This window comes from Podarcis muralis, chromosome 10, assembly GCF_964188315.1.
Source record: "Podarcis muralis chromosome 10, rPodMur119.hap1.1, whole genome shotgun sequence".
Classification (NCBI taxonomy): domain Eukaryota; kingdom Metazoa; phylum Chordata; class Lepidosauria; order Squamata; family Lacertidae; genus Podarcis; species Podarcis muralis.
This window is the reverse complement of record NC_135664.1, coordinates 37,520,687-37,546,894: the sequence shown is the minus strand read 5'-3', so window position 1 is coordinate 37,546,894 and position 26,208 is coordinate 37,520,687. Positions and strand designations below refer to the sequence as shown.

At 39.5% G+C, this 26,208-nt stretch overlaps 1 protein-coding gene across 1 annotated transcript in view; it reads right to left on the bottom strand.

The window, feature by feature from the left end:
- TMTC2 (transmembrane O-mannosyltransferase targeting cadherins 2) overlaps positions 1–26,208 on the bottom strand; it is a 183,470-nt gene that overhangs the window by 16,559 nt on the left and 140,703 nt on the right. The window contains exons 8-11 of the mRNA XM_028747009.2: positions 24,895–25,016; positions 17,321–17,402; positions 9,893–10,007; positions 7,333–7,396 (exon numbers count right to left, since the gene is read on the bottom strand). Of these exons, the coding sequence (XP_028602842.2) occupies positions 7,333–7,396; positions 9,893–10,007; positions 17,321–17,402; positions 24,895–25,016 (383 nt within the window). The remainder of the gene's footprint in view (positions 1–7,332; positions 7,397–9,892; positions 10,008–17,320; positions 17,403–24,894; positions 25,017–26,208) is intronic.

Here is a 26,208-nt window from a genome sequence, read left to right as displayed (position 1 = left end):
AATAGTCTCCGCTATTCTGCATAGCCAGTGTTAGAGTGCCAGACTAGGCCCCAAGGGCCCAGGGTTCAAATATGAACTCATCTATAAACTCAATGAGTGACTTTAGGCCCGTCACAGCCACACAGCTTAATCTACCCAATGGGGTTGTTGTAGGACTTAAATGAGGAAGGGGTGAATCATGTTTACCACCCTGAACTCTTTGAAGAAAAAGGTGGGATATAAATTCAATAAACAAACAAACAAACTCCATCAGATACTACTACACTAAGCATTTGTCTCTTACCAAACACATTGGTTTATTTATTAAATTTCTATGCCACCCTTCATTCTAGGGTCACAGAGCGGTTTACAATCTAAAAACACAAAAATACATATACTATAATTTAAAAGAAAGGGTTTGGAATATTATCACAAAAGCACACTAATGAACGAGCAGTTAGAGGAAGCTTTGCTTTAAAAGAAATCCCTCCATCATCTAATCAATTAATGGGGCTGTTTTCGAAATAAGACTTAAAATACTCTACAAGGGGTGAAAATCTCGCTGGATTCTTTTTAGCAGTAATTCAAATAGATGGTTTTATTTCTGAAATGCTGATGTACTGCTGTGACCTCTATATTTCGCTGCACTTTATTTTGATTGACACTGAGGGGTACATTCAAAAGGCACGGACCACAGCTCTGGAGAGAAAATTATGTGGGCATAATTGTTATAGGATTATGAGTAATTGGTGAGAAATAAAAAGCACAGGCATGTGCCCAATTCAGTCTACACTTCCTATTCAAGCATGACTACATAGCCATCACATTTTAAAAGTTATGAACAATCATCCCCTTAGCTTAATGACTACTCATAATTTTGTATGTGTATTATCTTATAACTTTCAAATGTATTCTCAAATAAGGTGCAAAACAAGGCAAGAGGAACTCTGCTATCTGAGATGAAAAGTTTATCTAGTCTAGAATCCTGCTTCCTAGAGCAGCCAACCATGAATGACTAAGAAATCTGGAAGAGGTCCTGCAAAGCAAAAGCCTTCTCCTGCTGTTGCACCCCAGCACCTTGAACTCATAGAATCACAGAATTGCAGAGTTGGAAGGGGTCACAAGGGTCATCTAGTCCAACCCCTTGCAATGCAGGAATATTCTGCCCAACCCAGGCTTGAACCCACAACCTTCTGATTAAGTTTCATGCTCTACCAATTGGTTGTTGGCATATTGCCTAGGAGATCCATACAGCTATCATGATGAACAGTCACTGACTGATCACAACAAGAAAACGAAGGCAACATACATAATTATTTCAGCGCTAACTATGAAGTGGATCCGGCTGAGAGGCAAGGGCTGCTGGCTCATGGTCACCAATCAGCTTCACAGCTGAGTGGAGATCTGAACCTGGGTCTCCCCAGTCCAGATTCTGATATGCTAACAGTTACACACACTGGACACTGTTTTAATTTGGTTGAAGTAAATTTGGCATGATCAATATTCCTCCTCAAAGCACCCTCCCATGACGAGGGCTGCTTGATTCAGGCTGGAGAAAAGCAGTGCGGACTTTTAATTAGTTGGACGCGTAATGAAATAGAAAGTGCCATCAGTTATGAAGACAGCACATGATAATCATTATTAGGAGGCTCCGCAATCCGTTTCTTATTAAGAGGGTTATTAACATAGCATAGTTTGCTGGTAATGGAAACCAGAAAGCTAGGCAAAAAGTTGCTGGGAAATTCCATGCGTGGCAGAGACCTTTTATTCTTTCGTAAGACTTCCTTTGTGCAAGACAGCTTGACTGCTTTACTTGCTAGACCTTTGAACAAAAAAACACATTTCAAGGTGCTCAAGATATACCGGCCATTTACATACACGGAACCCTCAAGCTGTAATTACTTTCCATCTCCCAATAAAGCTGTACAGTGTAGGCTGCATTTGTTTTGCCCAAAGCTAATCCCAAGCCTCTCATTTGGGTGGGTGGGTGGGTGCACACTTGTGTGTGTTGCTACAGTAAGATATCCAATCAAAGCTTTTTGAAGTGGTAGAGTGGAAACAGCTGCATCTGACAAGGTGTGAAGGCGTAAGTTTATAGCTGTCAAAAGTTGAAGTTTGTAAGCTGGACTGATATGAGACCAGGAGGTTGATAGCTTGTAGGCTGTGGCATCTTCATAAGGAATGCACCAAGGTTGTGGGCTAAAAACTCTATGATCTAGTAAGCTTTTATTTGATATTCTAGAGGCCAGACTTCAAAGTGCCTTGTTAAGAGCAGATGTGTGAGTAGCTTCAGTAACCTTCTTTTGAAGGTATTTTTTTAGTTCATACATAAAAAACCCAGACCCTGAATGTTGCCTCTTTAGAGAACTACTGCTCCATCCAACAAAGACATAGGGTTCACTTTGAAGATGCGAGTTAGAGAATCACAGAGTTGGAATGGATCACAAAGGTCATCTAGTCCAACTGCCTGCAATGCCGGAATCTTTTACCCAACGTGGGGCTCAAACCCATGAACTGTCATGCTCTACCAACTGAGCTATTTGTGTTTTTGAAAAGGTCATTCGAGTGAAGGAAGTTAGATTTTTACAAACTAGCCTAATATATGCTTTTAAAGTAACTAAATCCTGGTTTCTAAACATACAACAAGAATTACCAGTAAGGTCTTGTCCCTGAGATGAATACATTGAGGAACACTACAAATTGTGGTGACCAAACAACCCAGATAAACTTTCTTTGAAGAGGCATTTCTATCAATCATAGAGAAATAATACTTTGCAACAGACTACATGTTCTGATAATGCCGCTAAAGGTTCATATGGCCACAAATTTTCTGAGGATGAGCAGAATTTCTACATTCTGCTCTGCAAAGATTTGGTGAAGACTAGAATCAATACATTATCTTCAATAAGTCCTTACACCAGTCTATTGTCCCACCCTGCCTGAAGTCGTCAACTATTGTCCCTCTGCCTAAAAAATCCACAATCAGTAGTTTGAATGACTATAGACCAGTTGCACTGACTCCAATCATCATGAAGTGTTTTGAGAAACTGGTGCGCCGTCACATTATTTCCTGTCTTCCATCAACTTTTGACAACTACCAGTTTGCATACAGGGCAAATAGATCCACAGAAGACGCTATCAACACCACTCTCCATGCTGCTCTGTCCCATCTGGAGCAGCCGGGGAGTTATGTGAGGCTGCTGTTTGTGGATTTTAGCTCTGCTTTTAACACTATCCTCCCCCATAGACTGGTGTCCAAGCTAGAGGCGATTGGACTCTCCAACTCCACCTGTCTCTGGGTTTTGGATTTTTTGTCAGAACGTTCTCAGAGGGTTAGAGTAGGGTCACATATGTCCACAGCCCTTAGCCTTAACACCGGCTCACCACAGGGTTGTGTGTTGAGTCCCCTGCTCTATGCTCTCTATACGTATGACTGTACAGCCATCTATTCCAGCAACAAAATCATCAAGTTTGCTGATGACACTACGGTGGTAGGGCTCATTTCAGGAGGGGATGAGTCCGCCTATCGGGACGAGGTGGAGCGGCTCTGTGTTTGGTGTGGAGAGAACAATCTGGCTCTTAATACGGCTAAGACCAAGGAATTGGTGGTGGATTACAGGAAAAAAAAGGCGGACATTCAGCCCTTGTATATCAATGGGGAACGGGTGGAGAGGGTGGCGGAATTCAGGTTTTTGGGAGTAACTATCGATCAGGGCATGACTTGGAGCGCAAATACCACTGCTCTGGTGAAGAAGGCCCAGCAGAGAATTTATTTCCTCAGACTTTTAAAGAAGAACAATCTGAGTGAGAGACTGCTGGTGTCCTTCTACCGAGGCTCCATAGAGAGCATTCTTACATACTGTATTTGTGCTTGGTTCTCCAGTTGTACAGCTAGGGAGAGGAAGGTGCTCCAGAAGGTCATAACCACAGCCCAAAGGATTATTGGTCATCCTCTCCCATCTTTGGAAGAACTGTACGGTTCCCGTTGTCTTAGGAAAGCAAATAACATCCTGCAGGATTCATCTCACCCGGGACACAGTCTGTTTGCACTACTGCCTTCTGGCAGGAGATATAGAAACATCAAGTCAAAGACAAATAGACTGAAAAACAGTTTCTATCCAAGAGCTGTGGCCTTTTTGAATGCTGTAACTCGATAGTGTGACCTGGGAGTTTGATGGGTGTTGGTGTGGGTGTGGCTGGAATGTGGTTTGTTTGGTTGTTGTTGTTGTTTTGCTTTTGTTGTTTTAAGGGATGGCATCCAATTTCGTTGCACTTGTGCAATGTTGCACTTGTGTAATGACAATAAAGAATCTATTCTATTCTATCTATTCTATTCTATTCTATTAAGAGAGGTTGACACCAGCACTGCCAGCCCCCCGCTAGGCCTTCCATACTTTATAGTTTTAAGAGTTGGTTGAGGACCTTATGCATTATATCTTGTGCTGCCCCTTATATAATGAAGCAAGAGAACAATTTTTAGCACCTATAATGACAAGGTCCCCTGGCCAGAACCCCTCTGACATGATTTTATATCTCCTCGCAGAAACAGATAAGTATGTGACCTGGTGTGTAGCACTCTTTGCAACTGCCGCTAGGAAAATTAGAGCAAATTATATAGCTGAGATAGCCACCAACTGTAAAGGAGATTAATTTATCTGACCCTATCTACATCAAGCTATATTCTATCTTTATCACCAAACTCTGAATATAATTGCACATTGTATTAATTAACATTTTAAAAAATATATTAGTGGCCATGTGATGATTTTAGCCTATAAATTTTATTGTTTAATGTATTAGCCTGTATATTAAGGTATTTTTATAGCTCTGTTTAGAGTAGGCAATGTCTTGATAATATAAATGTTTTAAGTTTTTGTATTAATTCAGCATATTTTCTTTTAATTGTTGGATGATTTTGTGTACATTGTGGCAGCCTTTGGCTATGTGCAATAAAACTGACTGAGACTGAACCAATACATTCTGATCTGCAAAAATGTCCTCATCCATTCATTTTGGGGTGGGGGATTCAGAAACCCTTTCCTATAGGTACATAGAAGCCAGCAACTGGGAAGAATCTGAAATAGATGCCAATTTGCAGGTGATTTAATACATTATGCAGGGACAAATCTGGGTTAAGTGTTGAGTGTAAACTGAACAGAAAGATATTGCTGCCTAGTATACCTGTATTATACATGTGCTTGCAAAATGTATTGCATTCACACTGTACATTGTGCTGTGTACTCTTGGACTTAACTGTACACCTAAAAATATATGAAGTGACCTTAAGTCACCTGTAGTCTTTAACACTTGCCACTAACCTATGCACACTTCCAACAATTTATTGTATTACTGTAATAAATGAGTTGGGAAGAAAAAGCACTTCCTTTCTTCCCTTCCACATCTCAATTTAGCCAGAAGGAATCAGTTTCACTGACAAAAGCTCTGGGCAGAACATCTGAAGCGTGGCATTATAAACCAGTACTATCCTATTATTAGAGTGCCTATTTCTGACATCTAACACCAAGTATCCTTTCTTCCCGCTCTGTAAAGCTTTGTAGCATTTTATGGCAACTATGTTAGTCAAAACAAGTTAGTTGAATAGGATCAATCATTCCGTCTATTTCTGATGTTCAAGCCAAGAGTGCTGTGGCAAAAATGGGATGACATACAAGGAAGACAAATGATCAGGCTTGGGGGAACCCTAAGATTTCCAGAAGTACTAAAAAAAAGTAAAATATGTGGGAGGGGGGATGTCCCCTCACACCAAAACACCTCAGCTAGTACTGAGCATGCTAAATGGCTACAGAATGAACAATTTTTTCAGCAGGGAGTCCGGGGCAATGGATGGAGAGGCAGGAAACCTCAATAGCAGCATCCCACACTACTATATTAATCAATGATGCCTAAACTTAACCCAGGAATTAAGCAGTTCTTCAATAACAAATACATTTTTTAAAAGACATTGCTTCTTTTTCTTTTTAGAAGTGTTTCTAAACATTTTAATGTTTCTTACAAAAAACAACAGGAAAAGCAATTCATACACATGAAGGATGAATTCCACCTTCAACATGAATTCTATAGTCAAGCTTCCTCACGCAGATTGGAACTTCCCTGCATTTCCCTTAAATGTGTGGTATTAAAACCCTGGCAAAAGGTACATTAGCACAGTGTAAAATAATGATTAAACAACCTGTAGCTATCCACAGTCATGCCCACTCAAGTAAAACTGGACTGAGAGAATATGGTAAAATGGAAGAGATTGTTCCATCCCTAGCAAACAGGGTGGAGCGTGGACTGTTTTTCAATTTGTTTCCTTTTTTTTTTTTTTTTTAGTTTCATAGATCTCATAGTTCATTCACCTGAATCACATGTTCAGAAACATTTCCGTTTCTATTCATCTGAATTGCATTCATTCACTAGTTAGTTTTTTCCATTTGGTGAAAACACCAAAGTTACAGGCAGCAGAATAGAAAGCCCAGGCAACCCTCTGAAACTATGTCAATAATAACATCCCCTATACAAGACATATCAAATTTCAAATAGATGGGGCAAAGGGGGCCTCTTATATAGGCAATTATATAAAAAATGATCCTATAACCTACCCATGAATTTCAGCTAGAGATAGCTGAATTTCTTCTACCTGTAACTTCTATATTTTTTATCCTATTGCCTACTTTCAAACATACTAGTACCCACTCCCTCACCAGCACATCAGAATTGCCACATTTCAATTATGTATGAAAAAGGATCATCGTGTTATCTGTAACCTTAAAAAAGAGGCAAACAATCTTTTTTCTATCTAAAATAAATAGTGCTTTCCATTATGTCAATTTCACTGCTTTCCTTTCCACCCTTCCCTGTGACCTCTCTATGAACTGTAGATAGCGCTGCAGTTTATTTTTTCAGTGCAAAATAATGCCTCTGGTGTAAAACAATTTAATAAAATTAACAAATTTTCAGTCCATTTCCTTTCATTTTTCCCTCCAAAAACTAATGAATACATTGGCGTTCATGCATGTTGTTTTTCATTTGTTTTCAGCAACTACCTATGCTTTTTAAGATTCAAATCTAGGCCAAGAAGCTGAATTTAAAACATACAAATAGTAAGCGGGAAATTGAGCATTTCTAAACACTGCATCAAGATTCCTGTCTGCAGCAATTAATTTGACAAATGTCAAAGGTTTCATCAGAATATTAATAATGAATAAATTATCTCTTAAATTATCCTTTGCAATATACGCTTAGAGATCAAACAGTCACAAAATTAAATTCTCCTCAGGATAGCACATTTCCTTGCACTACTATAAGCATAGCAGGCTTGAACTGTGCATCCCTCTCTACGGAAGTACTTACATGAGGTCTCAGCTCAGCTGCCATTTTATAATACTTCTCAGCTGCTTCATTGAGGCTAGCTTGTCTATTGGAACAGAAGGGGAGACAATTAAAGTTCAGTTGAAACCACATTGGGAACCTACAATTCTTCAGAGGGGAAATAAAAAATAATTTATTTTTACAATTAATCAACAATAATGATATTATTTAAAAAATAGGGATTAATAACTGCTGCAAACAATTAATGCAGTTTCATGGTTTACATCTCTACAGCTTAGAGAGACAGATGATAAATAGATGATAGATGATAGATAGATAGATAGATAGATAGATAGATAGATAGATAGATAGATAGATAGATAGATAGATAGATAGATAGATAGATAGATAGATAGATAGATAGATAGATAGATAGATAGATAGATAGATAGATAGATAGATAGATAGATGATAGATAGATAGATGATAGATAGATAGATAGATATAACTTTACATAGTTTTCAAACAAGCTGAAATTGCTTTGTGATGTATCTATTTACTAAATAGATTTACAAGCAGAGCAAACCAAATTCAGGCACGTGAGTAGAACTTTGGGGGGGGGGGTCAGCTGCACTGGGCCATTCTGAGAAGGTTCTATCAGCTTTGGATACAGCAGTTCCACAAACGGTTCTGCTCCACCCAGCCCTCATAATGCCCCGTTTCAGGATCCTACACTTGCTAGCTTCGCAAACCAGCTTGTGGTTTCAGCTTGTGGATAACTCAGATAAGACACACCTCTGTCTTATCCCAACCCCTTTCCAGCAGCATGTATCAGGGGTTAGGTTTGCTCTGTAAGGAGATTTGGCTATTTACTACTGCCCATTAGTTGGCTTGAGTGGTCTCAATGACTGGAAACTGTTTAAAGGTAAATTCACCTATTTAAAAAGTAACTTCTTTCTCAGAGATAAATTACAGAACTGGTGCATAGTTTAACAAGAGAATTGATTTCCAAAACTTGGTAACTGGCAACTAAGAGAAAACAGGACAACAAATTGATTACTCAAAAGTTAATAATAAAAAAGACCTGCCCTCAGGGAAGCAGGTTTGGAAGATACCATTTCCCTAAGGCATAGTATGCTGAAAAAAGGGACAGCATTTGATTCCCCACCCCCTTTGTGGTACATTTGTTTACCATTTACACAAATGGAATTTAAGAGACACCTACAACAAAATGAATGTTAAGCTTCTTGCTAAAACTATTTTAGCAATGCAAACAAACCACACAAGCTTGAAGGAAAGTAAAAGAAGCCAGCTGAGCATTAGAGCAAAGCTTCCTGAATTAGTCCCACGGGTAATTCCGGCCAATCAGGAATCACACAGTAGATTGTACAGACAATGTTTCTGGCTCAGTAAACCATAGTTTATGAAGTATCAGATCAGTGTGGTCCTCATTTCCCTTATCCCAGGATGTGTCTGTTCTTGCTACATTAAAACTTTGTTCCTCCTTAGGTCCAGGATGAAGAACTGTGGTTTAATATCAATTTACAAACCAGGATCTGAAACCAGTGTCAAACTGACATTTCATCACACTTCCTCATTTCAGAAAGAATGATAAACTGTGGTTTAATGTAGTCTAAGATTTGAGCAATAAAGCCAGTACGCAAGCAGAAGACACAAAGGGAGGAATGAAGGCAGATTCATGGCCCCAGTACTTCTTCCCAGTTTGGCAGAATCTCCTTGCTTGATAAAGGATAAATGCACTTGCCCTTAAGCAGAGGGTATGACTTTGGCTGGCACTGGGACATTCCAGCTATGTTATCATGTTAATGAAATGTAATCATGGATGCAGCAGCAAGATTAAAAAGCAAGATAAATTAGCGGTGAATGAAAGAAATGAAACCCAAGAGACCTGTGATCTGCTCTTCACTTTATTTGAGAGCTATCTGTGTGGAATAGACCAGACAGATCTTCTATAGGGTGAAAGGTAGCTTCTTTTAAGTATGTGTGAAGGCTCCAGAGACCTCAGAATAAGGACTTTGGCAGCAATGGCAAAGAACATCACTTTCTGAGTCACTGGGTCAAACCTAAGGCAGGCAGAGTTATTATCCTTTTTTCTGCTGTGCCTCACTCATATAATGGCCAAAGACAGTTCTGCTGATGCAGGGGATCTGAGGAAGCAATATGGATCTGAGGAGCTCTATGCCTAGTTCACCTGTCTAAGGAACTTGTCACTCAAGTAGTCCAGATACTGCCATAAATCATTCTCTACCTGCTCCAGAACATAACCACTGTCCTGTCTTCAGCCATTTTGCTAATTTCTGGTCCCTTCAGTCTTGATCTGTGCTTGGATTTTAGCATTTGGCTCTGACCCCACCAGGTCTTGATGCTATAAAACACTAATACAGTAAGACAATATCTAATTTAGAGACTAAAGAAGGGAAATCACCTTCACACGGAAATTAATTGTCTTGAATACATGCATTTCATGTTGTCATTTGTTCAAAATGTGTTATCGAGCACAGAATTTTATATAATGAAAGTACAGATTTCAAAACCTAAAAATGAAAGGATGACAAAAAGTAAGAGACAAATACAAACAAACCTGAGCATGTGAGCTGCATTGAAGACAACATCAAACTCTGTGTTATCCAATTCAGCTGCTTTCTTTGCCATCTCTGCAGCTTCTATCAGGCGAGAATCTTCTAAGAGAAACTGGCCTGAAATACATGTAGCACTGATATGAGCTCAAAAGGGAAGGCACACACTTAAGTATGGGAAACAAAGTTAGAAAGGACTATTCTTTTACATATTACATTACTACCCTAAGTTACCTTGTCATATTAACTTCAGATGAACTATTACAGAATAATTTGGCAAATATTTGTTTACATTTGCATTCCAACCTTTTCTCCAAGGAACTGAAGGGGACATACTTCGTCCTCCCCAAAATCAGAGACAGAATGCTATGGTGGAATGGGAAGTGAACCAAGGTATTCCTTGGTCTAAATCCAAACCTCTTACCATTTCATCACACCAAAAATACTGCAGCATGGTACCATGAAAAACCTATTAAGTGACCCAGAAGCATTAAAAGGAGAATCAGCATCTACGTCCATACTAGGTGATGACTTGGTAAGATGACTTGCCACCAACAGTCTCAGACCCATTATTAGACTAAACTTTGCCTGAAACTGATCTAGAAATCCACTTCCTCTAGAAATGGCAAATGTTGTGAGGTAAACATCTCTTATCAATCATAGATAGATAGATAGATAGATAGATAGATAGATAGATATGGATAAGGTAAAGGTACCCCTGCCCGTACGGGCCAGTCTTGACAGACTCTAGGGTTGTGCGCTCATCTCACTCTAGAGGCCGGGAGCCAGCACTGTCCGCAGACACTTCCGGGTCACGTGGCCAGCGTGACAAAGCTGCTCTGGCGAGCCAGAGCTGCACACGGAAATGCCGTTTACCTTCCCGCTAGTAAGCGGTCCCTATTTATCTACTTGCACCCGAGGGTGCTTTCGAACTGCTAGGTTGGCAGGCGCTGGGACTGAGCAACGGGAGCGCACCCCGCCGCGGGGATTCGAACCGCCGACCATGCGATCGGCAAGTCCTAGGTGCTGAGGTTTTACCCACAGCCAATATGGATATCGGCTGATAATTCCCTAAACCGATTAGATTGAGAGTACATCTTAAATAGTTGATTTTGCACTCTTTCTGCAAAGATGGAAACTTGCCCTCAGCATTTACAATCAGCTTGTGTGGTTGGGGACCTAAATCAGTTTAGTCTTGGAGTGATGCAATATACCAGGGAGGACATGAATAAAGTGCATGTGGTAAATTGTATCTCTACAATAGAGGTGGGAATTCTCAGGATCAGGGGCCAAATGCAGCCCTCTGGGATCTCCCTAGACCATTCCCTCCCCAGGCCCACACTTTGCGCCAATCCTGTTCCACATCCAGTTTTGTTCAACTAAGTAATACTCAGAGGAGATCCACTTAAATCAATGGACAAGTTAGTTATCAACTGATTTCAACAGGTCCACTCTTGAGTATTATTTAATCTAACGAAAGCCTATGTATTTCTCAATGTATCATTTGTGTGGATTGCCTAGATCAGCTGCGGACTACACCAGCTTTTATGAATGATAGAGGCTACAACAATCCCATGCACATAACATTCAAAGATTACTACAGAAAAATAAAAACAGTTTTAACTTTTTAAAATGGTAACAATGTACTTTTAGAGGCTAGCCGATGATTCTCCCCAATTATTATTATTCATTCGAAGTGTTGTACTTTAAAGCATAAAAAAATCTGATGCCAAAAATACTTTTAGCGCTCCAGGATCTTTGTGATCCAGTCCTACTTACAATAATAGACTGATACATGTAATTTATTAACTGCATGCTATGTTAACCAGACTGAACCAAGAACAAAAATTAGAAACATTAACCAACAAAAACTCTGCAGGTTCAGCTACAGAGAACAGCACACTACATGATCAATTGTTCATTACATCAAGTGAGTGCATAATTACAGTAATTTAATGTGAATAATCAATTTTATTATAACACAGAATCATTAAGTGATTTACAATTATTAGGAAAATGTATTATTCAACGGAAATTAACTTCAAATCTCAGTGGTTATTAATAAAAGGGGTGCTATTTAGCAGAACATCTCTGTTGTTTCGTAGCTATTATAATATAAATCAAGCCTTTTTTCTATATGTGTTAGTGGGGTTTTGGAAACCCTCCTCATTTTTCACCTTTATCCTTCTGTGCGTTTAAGTATCTCACAGGCAAATCATTCTTTCATGAACCATAGACAGTTGCCAGGTATTCTAAATAAAACCATTATTTTAACTATTACGTTTCCAAAAAGAAATAATCTTATGGAAGGGGAGGTCTGGTCAGGGATGGTAGGAGTTGTCCAACAAAACTAAGGGGCCCTATGCTGGCTACCCTCATGCAGGAGGTGTCAACTGTCAACTCTGAAAGAATCCTCTGCACATTATTTTAGCGTATCAAGGGACTCATACATATTTGGCAAGGAGACTCCAAGGATTCTAGAGTGGCACACGCACTGTAAAGAGGCCAAATCAAGTGACTGCACAACTACAGCAACCTAACTTGAATAACCAAGAAAAGGTGACAACCCCAAACCACTTGAGGATCAGGATGAATATCTCTGATCCAGAAAATGCTCTGTATACATGGGTCACTGCACAGGGCAATATTTCTTTGGAAAATCCTTTTCAGTTAAGAGTACTTGATTCTTTCCTGAAGCCTTGAAGGGGTTTACTTGATATTTAAGTGTTGCTATTCTTTCCTGGACCTGGAGCATGCACCATGTCAATACCACCACCATGTGTTTGCTACACAACCCTTTGAGTAGGAAATTGGAAAACATTAGAGAAATTAAGGAGTTATTCCTCAAAGACTTACATTTTTTTTTTTAATAAGGAAGATTCCTAAATAAATGGGGAAGGAGTCATGTCTAGACACTGCAGAAATATATATGTTGATACAGGTATTGCCTGTTCTAGCAAATTGTATGAAATCAACTGCCAATGGATGTCTATGACATGATGGTTTAGTGGGATTATAGAGACCCTCCCCGCACCCCCATATAGAAATCTAAACATGTGACTCCAAATTACAATTAAAAATGTGTGTTTAATTAGTGAGCAACCCTTTGAAAATTTCATCCAACAACAAACTAGTGAATAGTTATGGATTTCTTTCCATAGTACAGAACAAAAGACCATAAGCATCTTATTTTCTGTCATTTTGATGTTTTATTTATTCAACCCTTCTCTATCCTTAGCTGTATTAATCACAATTTGGAATATAAGACAAAATTCATATTCCTATACAGTAGTATCTCGGTTTTCATACGTAATCCGTTCCGGAAGACCGTTCAAGTTCTGAAACGTTCGAAAACTGAAAACTCAATAGCCGACAGCTAGGCCTCAGGATCTTGCACTCGGCGGTAGCTGCCTGGCATGTTTGACTTCCGAGGCATGTTTGAAAACTGAAGCATTTACGGCAATTGAAAACCGAAATGTTTGTCAACGGAGACATTCGAAAACAGAGGTACCACTGTACATCCTATATACTATAGGGAAAATCCAGTGCTGTGGGAGCAGACTTCCACTTACACAACAGGATTTCCCCCTCTTCTTTTCCTTCTTGTGGTTTTCCAGCCTTCCAGAACAGATTATGGGTGCACACAGGGGACTGTAAGGAGGGGCAGAGAACGCTCTAGTTCTATTATGTGAGTGGAATTCTGTTCTGCTTGCACATGAACGTCAGTGGATTTCACTCTATTTCAATTTACATAAAACCTATATGGTGTCACAAAGGAAACATAAAAATGTATAGAGGGCAAGCAGATGAATATCATCAGAAGAAACTCTCAGTACTTCAGAAATAAAATACATAATGCATAGAGTATGACTAGATTCCAAGTCACAAGTGACCATTGATTCCTTTTGACTCCTTGGTAAGCAGCACTAGAGATGTTTCCATCAGTTTTATAATCCCTATGTGTGCCAAGAGGTTCTACTTTGAGATTTACATTGGTAATGTGGATATATTTTCCTGTGGTTTTGCAGGGAAACATATATATGTGGGTCATGAAGTATACTTGCTCAAGCAGATTCATGAAGAGTGGAGAGCAAATGTTTTGAGTGTCAACTTGAGATATGCTTTTGCTAATGGTAATTGCTTTGGAGTCAAACTATTCATGCTGCTTGATAGGTGGTTTAAAATAAGAGCAGCAAAAAAAAGGAAGACAAAAGGATGCTTAAGCGTTGGTTAAATCTATACATTTGATTGGAAACCTTACAAAACACCACTTAAAGAAACAGCATATAGTCAATCGAAGTGTGGCATATTGGGGGGTTTTTTGGTCACTCTCTTCATTATCTTCAAAACTACTTATTTATTCAAATTTCAATGAACTTTCATAACATTGTTCTCTCTGAAACTTTCAAAACTCTATCTTCCACCAGGTCAAATAGTGTCAGTTTTTGTGCTGCTTCAGTCCACTCATTCTTGGGTTGCCAAATGGCTGTATCCTTGGTCACATATTTTTAAAGGAAGGGTCATAGCTCAATGGCATCTCCAGGTAGGGCTGGAAAAGACACTGGCTTGAAACTGCTGGAAGCTGCTGCCATTCAGTGTGGGACCAGGTATAGCCAAGAAGGTACCTTACAGATGTTGTGGACTACAACCCCCTTCACCCAGTGCCCAACATGACAAATGGTTAGGAATTGTGCAAATTGTAGTTCCGAATTTTTGGAGTACACCATGTTGGCTACTGCTGCTGCAGGTGATACAGAGTTATTGACTAGTGGTCTGATTTAGCAGAGAAGCAGCTTCCTATCGTCTTACTTTATAGAATTTCTGGGGACTGACTTAAATACAGAAATTTATCTGTAGGTGAATCATGCAAGATTCCTCTCATACTTGACTTTCTGTGTTCTGTATCTCAGGTAGATAGATATGTAGTAATGGATATCTATTTTAAAGCAGTAGCATCCTACTGAAAAGACAGTCCTGACTTCACACAACTACTACGTTTTATAGCAGCAGTAGAGGACTGGTGGCCCATTAGAAGTTGTAGCCCAACACCTTCCATTCATTCCAGCCGGCATAACTCATGGTCTGAGATGACAGGAATTCTAGAACATCCCTGCAATTCCACCAAATATTGTAGTCCAACACTTCCCATCCATCCCAGTTAGCATGGCAAATATTGGACTGCAACTCCCATCATCCCTCACCACAGGTCATGCTGGCTGGGTAGATGGGAAGTGTTGAGACTACAATTTCTGGAGGACCACAGGGCTGTTCTGAGTGATGACACCACACCATACAAGTATTCTCTCCTGAGTTTTAGTTTAACTAAACTTATATGCCATTTAGTACATCTGGAAGCCAATAAAAATGCAAAGATAAAAAAGTGACAGAAAAGTCATTAAACCAATACATACAGTGAGGGAGGGAGGAGTATTTGATCCCCTGCTAAATTTGCCTGTTTGCCCCCTGACAAAGAAATGACCAGTCCATAATTTTAATGGTAGGTTTATTGTAGCTGTGAGAGGCAGAAGAACAACAGGAAAAACCCCAGAAACCCAGAAGACAAAAGTCAGAGATTGATGTGCATTATACGGAGTGAAATAAGTTATTTGATCCCTTTGCAAAAGATGACTTAGCACTGGTGGCAAAACCCTTGCTGGCAATTACACAGGCCAGACGTTTCTTGTAGGTGGCCACCAGGTTTGCACACATCTCAGGAGGTATTTTGTCCCACTCCTCTTTGCAGATCCTCTCCAAGTCAGTAAGATTTCCAGGCTGATTTCCAGGGGGTTTCCTGTTGTTATTTTGTCTCTCACAGCTACAATAAACCTACCATTAAAATGATGGACTAGTCATTTCTTTGTCAGAGGGCAAATGGGCAAATTTAGCAGGGGATCAAATACTTCCCCCCCTCACTGTACGTGCTAAAGGCCCTCACCCCCTTTCGCCAAATCACTCAAGAACATAAACTATCCAACCACATCAAACAGCCACCAAATGCCAGATAATTATTGCTAATTAAATGCCTTTTGGTAGGGAGCATATTTGTCTGAAACTGAGAAGATGACAAAGTCAGTGCCAGGCAATCTTCCCTGGGAGACCATTTCACAGGCAGGGGACTGCCACACACACACAAAAAGAGCTTCCTTATGCTGACCAAAAAGCACATTTCCTATAGATGAGGTGATCCAGAAATGGAAATTTGTGGGTATGTATTGTGAAGATTCACTAGTTCTCTTGTACTTCATGGATGGGCTATTAGTAACATGCAGCTAAAAGCTGAATCAAGCCTCACAAGTTATAAATCTTAGACCAAAATGAGATAAGATAAAATAACCAACTTTTGCTTTGTACTGTTTCCATTTGCGTACCATGCCTGCTGTTCATTTAATTGTGCCAGTTGGAATGAGAAGGTAAATTAAAATAACTAAACAAAAACACATCCTGCAGCGGCTGTTGTTGCTCATTATCAATTCAACTTACTCCGTTTCCTTGCAGTTTTACAATTCCAGGTTTCATGATCAGTGAATTTATCCTCATCAAATTAGAAACAGTATAAAAAGCTAACCGCAATGTATCTTTGACAGTCTAAAAGAGACATTCTAAATCCAAATTAGCAATGTACTGCATACTCATTATATATCCTTGGCCTTAACTAAAACAGTTTTTTAAAAAGGAGAGTTGCGAATCAACAGTGTGATTTTTCTGTGCAAACTGAACATTTCTGTACATCCGCCACATGCATAAGAAGCTGCTGGAATGTGGGTGCATGTGTAAAGGAGCCCAGCTCCCTCTCCTTCACAACCCAGCTCTGTGTCTATGATTTCGCATCTCTTCATAAAGCCTTTAAGTGCAGTTGCACTTAATGCACACGGAATCCCACAACTCAATCCAGATCTGCCCTCTCTCCTCCACACAGGTGGTCAATACTGTCAAAGCTGAAAGCACAAAGCAATTTCTTGACTGTGGGAGGGGGCCTCTGTGATCTGTGTATTGGGGCCAGTATAATCTTGTAAGGCAGAAGGAGGTTAGATTTAAATTTTTCAAATTCTTGAAGTAGAATCCTGGTTGTCCTGTACTGATGTTCACTATTGGATAATACTGATTTGCCCATCCAATATCAAGAAGGGCCTGATGCCATTATTTCAATGATAACAAAGATGTCTATTAATCTTTCAACACTTAATAACTATTAATCTTCCCCCCATGCCAACTGAGACGACCAGGAATTTTGAAGTGAGCTTCATCTTCGTATCATGTAATTCACAAAGGAAAGGGGACTTTCTATTTTGACTGTGATTTACACATCAGAAGGATAAATCGTTCTAACTGGCATGATTATTATTTTTCCTTTACTGCAATGTCCTGCCAGTAGCAGTTTTTAAATCCTTGAGTGCGAGAGCAATGTGAGGAAACACTATCTATTGAAAACTTACCATAATGCATATAACAGTTTCCCTTGGTGGGATCCAGCTGAATTGCCTTTAAGAAATACTTTTCTGCTTCGCTCTTGCGGCCCTTAAGGAGAAGAGAAGAAAACATACACAAATGGATCATCTGGACACTGTGTCATTGCAACTTTGCCATGCTTTAAAACTACCCTATGAATAGGCAAGATAAGGATCTACAACCGGGGGGGGGGGGATAGAATGGTCTTGATTTCATTTAATGATAGCTTAGACCTCCATGAATATGAAGTTCACTCCATTTCTCTTCTGTTAAGATTCATAAATACATATATATATATTCTCCAAACATCCATGCCATGGTGTTTGCAAAGTTTGTGTCCAGGGCAGGTCCAAATTGAGATGGTTCACTTCACTGCCTTCCATCTTTTGAAGAGATGCATAGCAAACTGTTCTTCCATCACACACCCTTTTGGTGTCTCTTCCTAGGGACTGCAAACCCTGGGATTAAGGAGATATACTCCAACATTCCTGTTTCTAGGGGTTGCCTGTGGGAGTTTCCATGCCTTCTGGCAAGTTCAGCTCAGCTTACTGCTGTCTGCATCTGGGTAGGCATGGGAGGGTCAGGTGAATTTTACTCAATAAGGACTCCTTTGTGTCCCAAAGGTAAGACCATCCCGTTCCAACCCTGGTAACATGCAATCATGTAGAACATTTTCTGCAGAAAGTTAGGTGCTTTCCCATAGGACATCCATGAGGTGAGAGCTTGAAGTTAACTTCAGTCTTACACTGGTGCCACATGTTTTATTGTTAACCTTGTGTGTTGAACAGGAGAGGTGAAATCATGAACAAAGGAATAAAAGGGTCTTTCAAAGTACAGCTAAAAGAGAAAATACGCAATGGTCTGCCCCACATAGACCAGGAGTTCCTTGTAGCAACAGTCATCTCATTTCAAGTGGAGTCCCAGGCCTCCAAAGGACTGCTGACCAAAACTGCATTGAAAACACCCAACCATTTCCCCCAGCGTCAGAAATCTACCTGGATTCATCTGTATTTTAAACAATGCCCTGAGGGAGGAATACAATAATGAGTGAGAAAGAAGAATTGGTGCCTCCTGGCACAACTGTAAGGCAAATATGGATTATAGGAGAAATGCAACATATTAAAAATCACAACAGGGCATTAAAGTTATTATCCTCCTTTGGCAAAACATTTAAAGTAACAAAGCATTCATCTGCAGGTCTCCCAAATAACAGGATGAAACTGGAACACATTGCTAATGCTGAGTGAATTAACATTTACATCTCTTGTGTCATTGCCCCGAAACAGGCAAATACTATTAGTCTTAGCTGGCTAATTATAATGTCTCATTGCATACTCAGATTTCTATTCCTAAGAAAAAAGAAACAATTCTCTGGATCCCCTGCCTTTTTCTGTTAAGCTTCAGCCTACAGAATTATCTCCATGAAACCAAAAGGAATGCCAGATAGTTTCCCCATTCATTCAGTTCTTCATAATATGTCACAATAATACTATGGTTAGCTTCCTGAAATTACTACTAAATTCAGTTTGAACGCACTGGTGGGCTGCAATGCGAATTCAAGATGGCACCAAGTATAAGAAATAGGTGTTTTCTGAATAGCTGAAATAAAAATAAAAAGACAACCATTAGCAGAAAATGTTTTCAGATTTCTTTGCTTAGCCCTAGGTGGAGTAACTGAAAATGACTAATTTAATCACCCTGACTACATCTGAATTTTGTTAAATAATTACCAGAGACCTTGCATACTCTCTTCTCCAACTCTTAAAAAACAAGAACATCATTAACCATGTATTTTTCAAGTTTCCTCCACACCTCTTCTTTCCTGTCAAACAGTGTAACATCTATCATTTGACAGAATCAGGCTATTTTACTACTAATTTGCAGCATTTATCAAACTTTCATCTTGTCAGGCAACAATTTTTTTTTTTTAGTCTAATGATGTGAATGTTCCTTTTCTTAATACGATTTACTAGGAGCGCACATAAAGCTAAATAAGAGCACACATATGCTGCGGTAGTTAGACATGCACTCTGAAGTTTATAGCTCCTACATTGCAGTAATTTAACCCAAGGAAGGATTAGAACTTTGGAAAATGACAGACAGAGGAATCTTTTCTCATTTTAAGGCAAAAACCTGGTGTGACTGTTAAAATGGCTTAAGTAATTTACACCATATTCTATTGCCTGCAAATTCTCCCCTTCCCCTTAATGTGTGCTGAATGACTATTAGTATTTTTGTTATTCATAAATGGAATGATTTCTGAATATTAGGGTACTATGAAACGTCATTCTCCCACAAATCACTAACTTCCTCTTGACACAAAATAGACACAAGCACAAAGATACTATTTATCATCTAAATGCCTCCAGTAAATGATCAATTGGGTAGGCTATGGACTAGTTTACACACAGCGTGGGAATGTATGTTTCCCTATATATGGTTGGTTGATTTTGGAGTAGGTGATTTTTAAAAAATATTTGGGCCGGAGCCATTTAGTACCTACACCTTTGTAAATAAAGCAAATAATACACTTATAGGCTTCAGTCTTTGAATCACCTTCATACAAAGGAAACTAAACCCTGTATGATTGCTCCTGAAACTATTCACCATTCAGGGTGGCTGGTGAGAGCATAACAATATCCTAGTGGCCTTAGGCTAATCCAGTAAGCAATGCTAGATATATACCACTGAGGATTCTGATTGAAAACATTTTTGAAATAATAGAACCCAGGGAATAATTGAAAGGAAGGAAATCCAATTATTCAATAAAATGTGACATTTTATTCAAATAGACTGACATTATTCTTTGATTAAGAAGCTATAAAATTTGCATGCAAGGAAGGAAGAAATCTGCATCAACATCTCTCTCTATTACTGGACGTTTTGGTTTCCCCATTAATACTGGTATCTTCTGACAGCTGGTAGAATGTTCTGCAACCAGGTAAGGCAGCTGGCACACTTTAAGCTACTGGAGAATTTAAAATTCTAAGAAGCTAATAGGAGGGAGATTAATGCAGTCAAGCAGTTCTGAATAATGCACTTGTAGAGAATCATATTCACTGCCAGGTAACAATTAGTTTACTCTCTCAATCTAATTCATTTTCTACGTTTCCCACACAAAAAAAAGTGTATTAAGACTCCCTCCTTTCAGTTAAACAAGGTGTGTATGAACAGACAGAAACTTAACTGTGGCAGTTTAAGTCCATGATGCAGCACACTTCAGTGGCTGGGGAAACCCAGCCAGATGGACTGGGTATAAATAATAAATTATTATTACTATTACAACTACTATGAAGCTTTGCAATAATTATATGTCCAGATAGGTCCAGTGGCTCCAAAACATTTATTGAGCGGAACTCACTGATTGAATTATCACACCTGAGGAGGTGAACTGTCGGATCTGGAGGTGAAATTCTTAGATGCCTATGAAGCGCTACCTGGTGTCCACTACTAAAATCATCTGTCTACAAGGCTGCTGTGATCCTTAGTTTGAAGGTGGGTGAATATGTGTAAGACCTCTAAATAAAGCCAGTAGGAAGGTTAAAAGGGATGAGACTGAAAAGTGCCAATTACAACCTTCCCTCTCACCATCAAGAAATGAAAAACATAGTGTCACCACTGGATGCTATTAAGTATTTATTTTAAAATGTAAAGTGCCTTCTGTTTCATAATTAGAGTTACAAAATTTTGGCAAGCAGACAAATCTGCTGTAATTGGACGGCAAAGTCAATGCAAATATAAATGAAAACGTAATTTTTTGGCATGTGGCCAAATTCAAAAGGAAGCAAAGTTGACAGATGCCAGTTTACAAAAGTAACTACATTTTGGAACTGCTTTCATTTGCTACAGTCATGCTAATGTTTCAAGTTTTGGGATAAAAATACTCAGCGAAGCCTGTTGGCAAAATGTCTGAAAAGTTACGCAGAAGGACATATGGAGACAAGGAGAGAGGCATGAAATAATGGCGTGTGTGTTCACCAAGACCGCACACTTAGCTAACTTTACTCTGAACTACTACTACCTTTCCATAGTCACCCATGATCTAGTAACATTCAAGTTTGACTGTAGATTCAATGTGGTGGTGGCTTTTAAGAGCTAGGTTTAGATTGAGAGCGGTTAATACTTGCCAGGACCAACTTGTTTTAACTGATCATATAAGGACCTGTGAACAGGCTGGGAGGCCTCCTTCATGCTTGTTCTTATACAAAGGAAAAGAGGTCAGACTGCATAAGCAGGAAGCATTTGTGGAAATTGGCTTTCCGTTCATAAACCCTGAAACTACTCAACCAATATGTAGCAACAACATGTTATCCCAAAGCCCATGGGCACGCAGGCAATACAGAGGTAAATGCAGCATGATTCCTGTTAATAGCTGCCTACTGACTTCATAGTCCCAAGGGCAAAAGTCTCCAAGCCCACCTGATCACACAGCTACTTTGGCCAAGATTTCTACTCTGTGGCATCACAGCAGCTAAGCCAATGACAGCTCTCCTGCCAAGGCCCTCTATGACATCAGAGAAGATCAACTGTACCAACTATAACCGCCTGCTGCCTGTAGGCTGTGAATATGCTAGTTAGATTAAAACTGCATTCAAGCAAGACTGCAGTACAGTGAGGAGAGAGAGATACAATCTGGGATAAGTACATTTGAGAACTCAAACCCTGCATTATGTGATAAATGTCACAGCAGACACACCAGTACAGATAAAATGCCTCTCAAGCTGAAGTCAGAAGCCTGGCCAACATTATGAAAACCTCAACCTCCATTTTTTGTACAAAAAATTGCCTTCACATTAGATTGCTGACACTTTTTTTGTACCTTCAGGTCTTGTTCAAATGATAATTAACTATTCTAAATACTCAAGACTGCCCCTTTCACTGTTATTTTTGTCAGAAGCACAATTACATATATTACAGGAATGCTGTAATGTTAGAGTTTTTTCCTAAAATAAACATGTTTATATTCAGAAAATACATATATTGTAAATGATCACAATCAGGGAAGGACTTCAGCACTCTGGCAATACCAGTCAACCAGCTCTAGAACAAGGAAGTTAGCTTCAACAGTGTCTTCCCATAAGCAACTCATTTCGACAATGAGATATTGGGGAGTTTATAACAGCACCATCATGGTGCTATGTACCTTCAAAAAGCTAAATAGCATTTCTGGAAAAATAAATAAAATGAAAACAGGGGCTTTAGCTCAGAGTTGGCCGCCTTCCAGTTATTCAACTAGCTGAGCCACTACTCATATGCCTTAACCACTAAATTTTCCTCCTCTTATGCTTTCTGGTAAAATACACCCTGGTGAGTTATAATTTTAACATATGAATTTATAATATTACTTGATATGTGGGTTGTGAAAAAATTTCTTCCAGTTGACTGTAGGCAGGGAGATCATAATTTCACTAGCCATTCTGTTACAAATATAGATTTGGGTATGATTTACATTGTAAAAAGTGTTCCATGTTCCCATTCTGTGCCACCCAAACTAAGATATAAAACGCTTTTCATAAAATAGTTGAGGTACATAAAATACTATCTCCTACTAAGCTTTTACTAATCTATCAAATTAGCATAGGAAACATAATAGAACACAGATAAAATTTGTGCTTAAAATGTGATAACATAAACAAGGTTAAGCAGAAAATCTAGAGCAGTGCTATGCAAAACTGGCATAGCTTTATCTACATACTGACATGGGCATGAATAATGAGTTTCAAATGAATGACGAAGTCACATTATTTGTCTTCTGCACTAATTCATGCTTCTTTGAGCACCATAACTTTAGTGTACTTCATTAATTTCTATGAATACAAACATTTTATATGGCACCATATTATATGCTAAACTAACACAAGAACATATGCCTTAAAACTCTAACAATTGCAGGAAGTATGGAAAGTAAAGTCACCATCAGCTTTATTGTATTAGCCATTGGCCTTGAGAGTTTTCAGGTAAAATTTCAAAAAAATAAACTTTTTAAAAAACCCGATACAATAAAATTCTCATTTAAGTTAAACTAAAAACATCCATTATCTAAAAAATATCTATTATCTTCTTAGAACTCCTTAGTTGTCCTAATCCTTTACTCTTCTTTCACTTGAAGTTTCCTTGCAGTTAAAACATACAGTGCTGTTCTACATGTCACAAAGGATGTAATTTTTCTAATAGAAAACAGATGATTTCTCGGTCAGAACAGGATGTTAATCTAGCCAAAATCCCCCCGCCCCATTTTCCCTTGGCCCATCATATAAGGGACATTATAGAACAGAATTGATTACATTGTCTGGCTTGATTCAGGTTACAAATACAATTCCACTGGGAGACAGGAGCTTGTTTCTATCTGCCATTCAACATGGCAGAAGGCATAACCTGTAAGCAGAGCGTGAGAAAAGCATTCTGCAAGGTGAAGAATGTTAAATCCTCAAGGTATCTAAACCTATGACGGTCCTTTTAAAAGAGACAAAACCGTTGATAGGCTTTAAATTGTCTCAACAGCCTCATATCTCCCCCCCCCCCCAACCCCGTTGGACTTTCATATATCCTGTCGCTTAGTTTGTTTTTTGTGTTTTACCTAGGTGATCCCATAATAATTCAGGCAAATTATGCATTTGAGACAGCAAGATATGTCTGTTTTACTAATCATGTACACACAACTATGAAATCTCAATAATGACACATGTATCCTTGTTTCAACCGATGGCCAGCCTACCTCTGAAGGTTTGGTCAAAGCTCTCTCTCATCTATAGCTGAAAACCTGAAGTGATGACCTGCTCCAAGCCACAGTTTTCCCAATTCATTTCAAACGCTGATATCACCAGGGATGCAGACAGGATTTAGCCTCAACTGAAGTGGTGTCTCTGGTAGAATTGTCTCATTCATGTCCATGTTCTCATTCATGTACATGGGGAAAAGCCAAATGCCTCATCTGGCAATAAGCTGCAGTCCCACCATGCCTGACAATGGACCATCTAGCCATCAGCAGCAGTGACTTCCACAGGGATGGGAACACCACCTCCTGCTGAAAGGAGCCCCATGGTTTAGAACAGAAGGCAATAGGTTTATAATACCCCAGCGTCACTACGAGCTGGGTTGAGGAGAGGGGACAGAGGATGAACAACAAAGTTTGTCTGTTGTGGAGGAGCTCATCTTCATGTCTTGTGGTCTGGGGGAACAGTTCTTCCTATTCAGGGCTCACCGGTCATGTTTAGCTTTGGGGCACAGGGCACACTGTGTCCTCTCTCTCCAGATTCAGTGATGGTTGGGAAATTGAGGAATGAGTTGGGAAGAGAGCAGAGTTGGGAAGAGGGAGCCTATTAGGGTTTTTAAAATAAATAAATAAATGCTGAATTAAAGGCAAACTTTGAGAAGTCTGGCTATTAAGATAACGTCAATATTTGCTTTTGTCTGTTCTTTAGAAACAAACACTAGAATTTTAGCCAAAATGAACATATTCTTTCCTGAAAGTTATGTATTTGTGTGTGTTTTTTATATTGTAAATCACCCTGTGATCCTGATGAAGGGTGGTATAGAAATATAATAAATAATAACAACTTACCGTTAAAGCCAGGAGTTTCCCATATGTGAGATGAGCTGGGATGTGGTCTGTTTTGGCCCGCAGTGATTCCACATACCAGTGTTCTGCTTCAGGTAATCTGCTGAGCCTCATGTAGGCTTCCCCTGCACAGCAGAATTGGAAACCAATTAGAGGACATGGAGTTATATATAGAGAGAGAGAAGAAAACTGAGTTAATTTAATGGGATATAACCATTTAACTTAGTTCATAAAGCATCTTCCTCAGTCCTAGCTGGAGATGCTAGGGATTGAACTTGGGGTCTTCTACATGCAAAGCAGATGCTCTATCCATAATAATAATAATAATAATAATAATAATAATAATAATAATAATTTATTATTTGTACCCCACCCATCTGGCTGGGTTTCCCCAGCCACTCTGGGTGGCTTCCACAAAGACCAAAAATACACTAAGATGTCACACATTAAAAACTTCCCTGAACAGGGCTGCCTTAAGATGTCTTCTGAATGTCAGGTAGATGTTTATCTCTTTGACATCTGATGGGAGGGCATTCCACAGGGCAGGTGCCACTACCAAGAAGGCCCTCTGCCTGGTTCCCTGTAGCTTTGCTTCTCGCAATGAGGGAACCGCCAGAAGGCCCTCGGCGCTGGACCTCAGCGTCCGGGCAGAATGATGGGGGTGGAGACGCTCCTTCAGGTATACTGGGCCAAATGTCAACGCCAACACTCTGCATTGTGCTCGGAAACGTACTGGGAGCCAATGTAGGTCTTTCAAGACCGGTGTTATGTGGTCTCGGCGGCCTCCCCCAGTCACCAGTCTAGCTGCCGCATGACTGGTCTTGACTATCCTTGAGCTCCAACCTTTCTCTAGCATCACCACTGGAAACAGGATAGAATCTAGATTTTGCCTCCAGTGTATTAAGGCATCAGGCTAGTTAAGAGGTAGGTACATGTAGCTCTGAACTCCCAAGAATAGTCAGGGGCTTAGGGAGAAAAGCCCTGTGGGAAGAAAAGACTCCGCTGCTGCCTGAGGCTACTGTCTCTCTTCTTAACTGGAAAGACAGTGCTATCCAGACCAGGCAGTAATTTGAAACAAAGACAGGTGACCTTGGAAGCTACAGCTGGGTGTCACCCTTTGCTGGGTGTTCCCCTTTGCCACATGACCTTGACGTGTATTACAATATGAAAACTTAAACCAATCATGAAAAAAACAAAGCAGAGGTTCATTAAAACTCAACTGTCTGTTAAGAGGGCTGGATAGTTACTCAGGTCAATCAGAAAGCCCGATGAAAAGGAAAAGTCTACAGCTGGCATCTAAAAATTGACATTATTGTC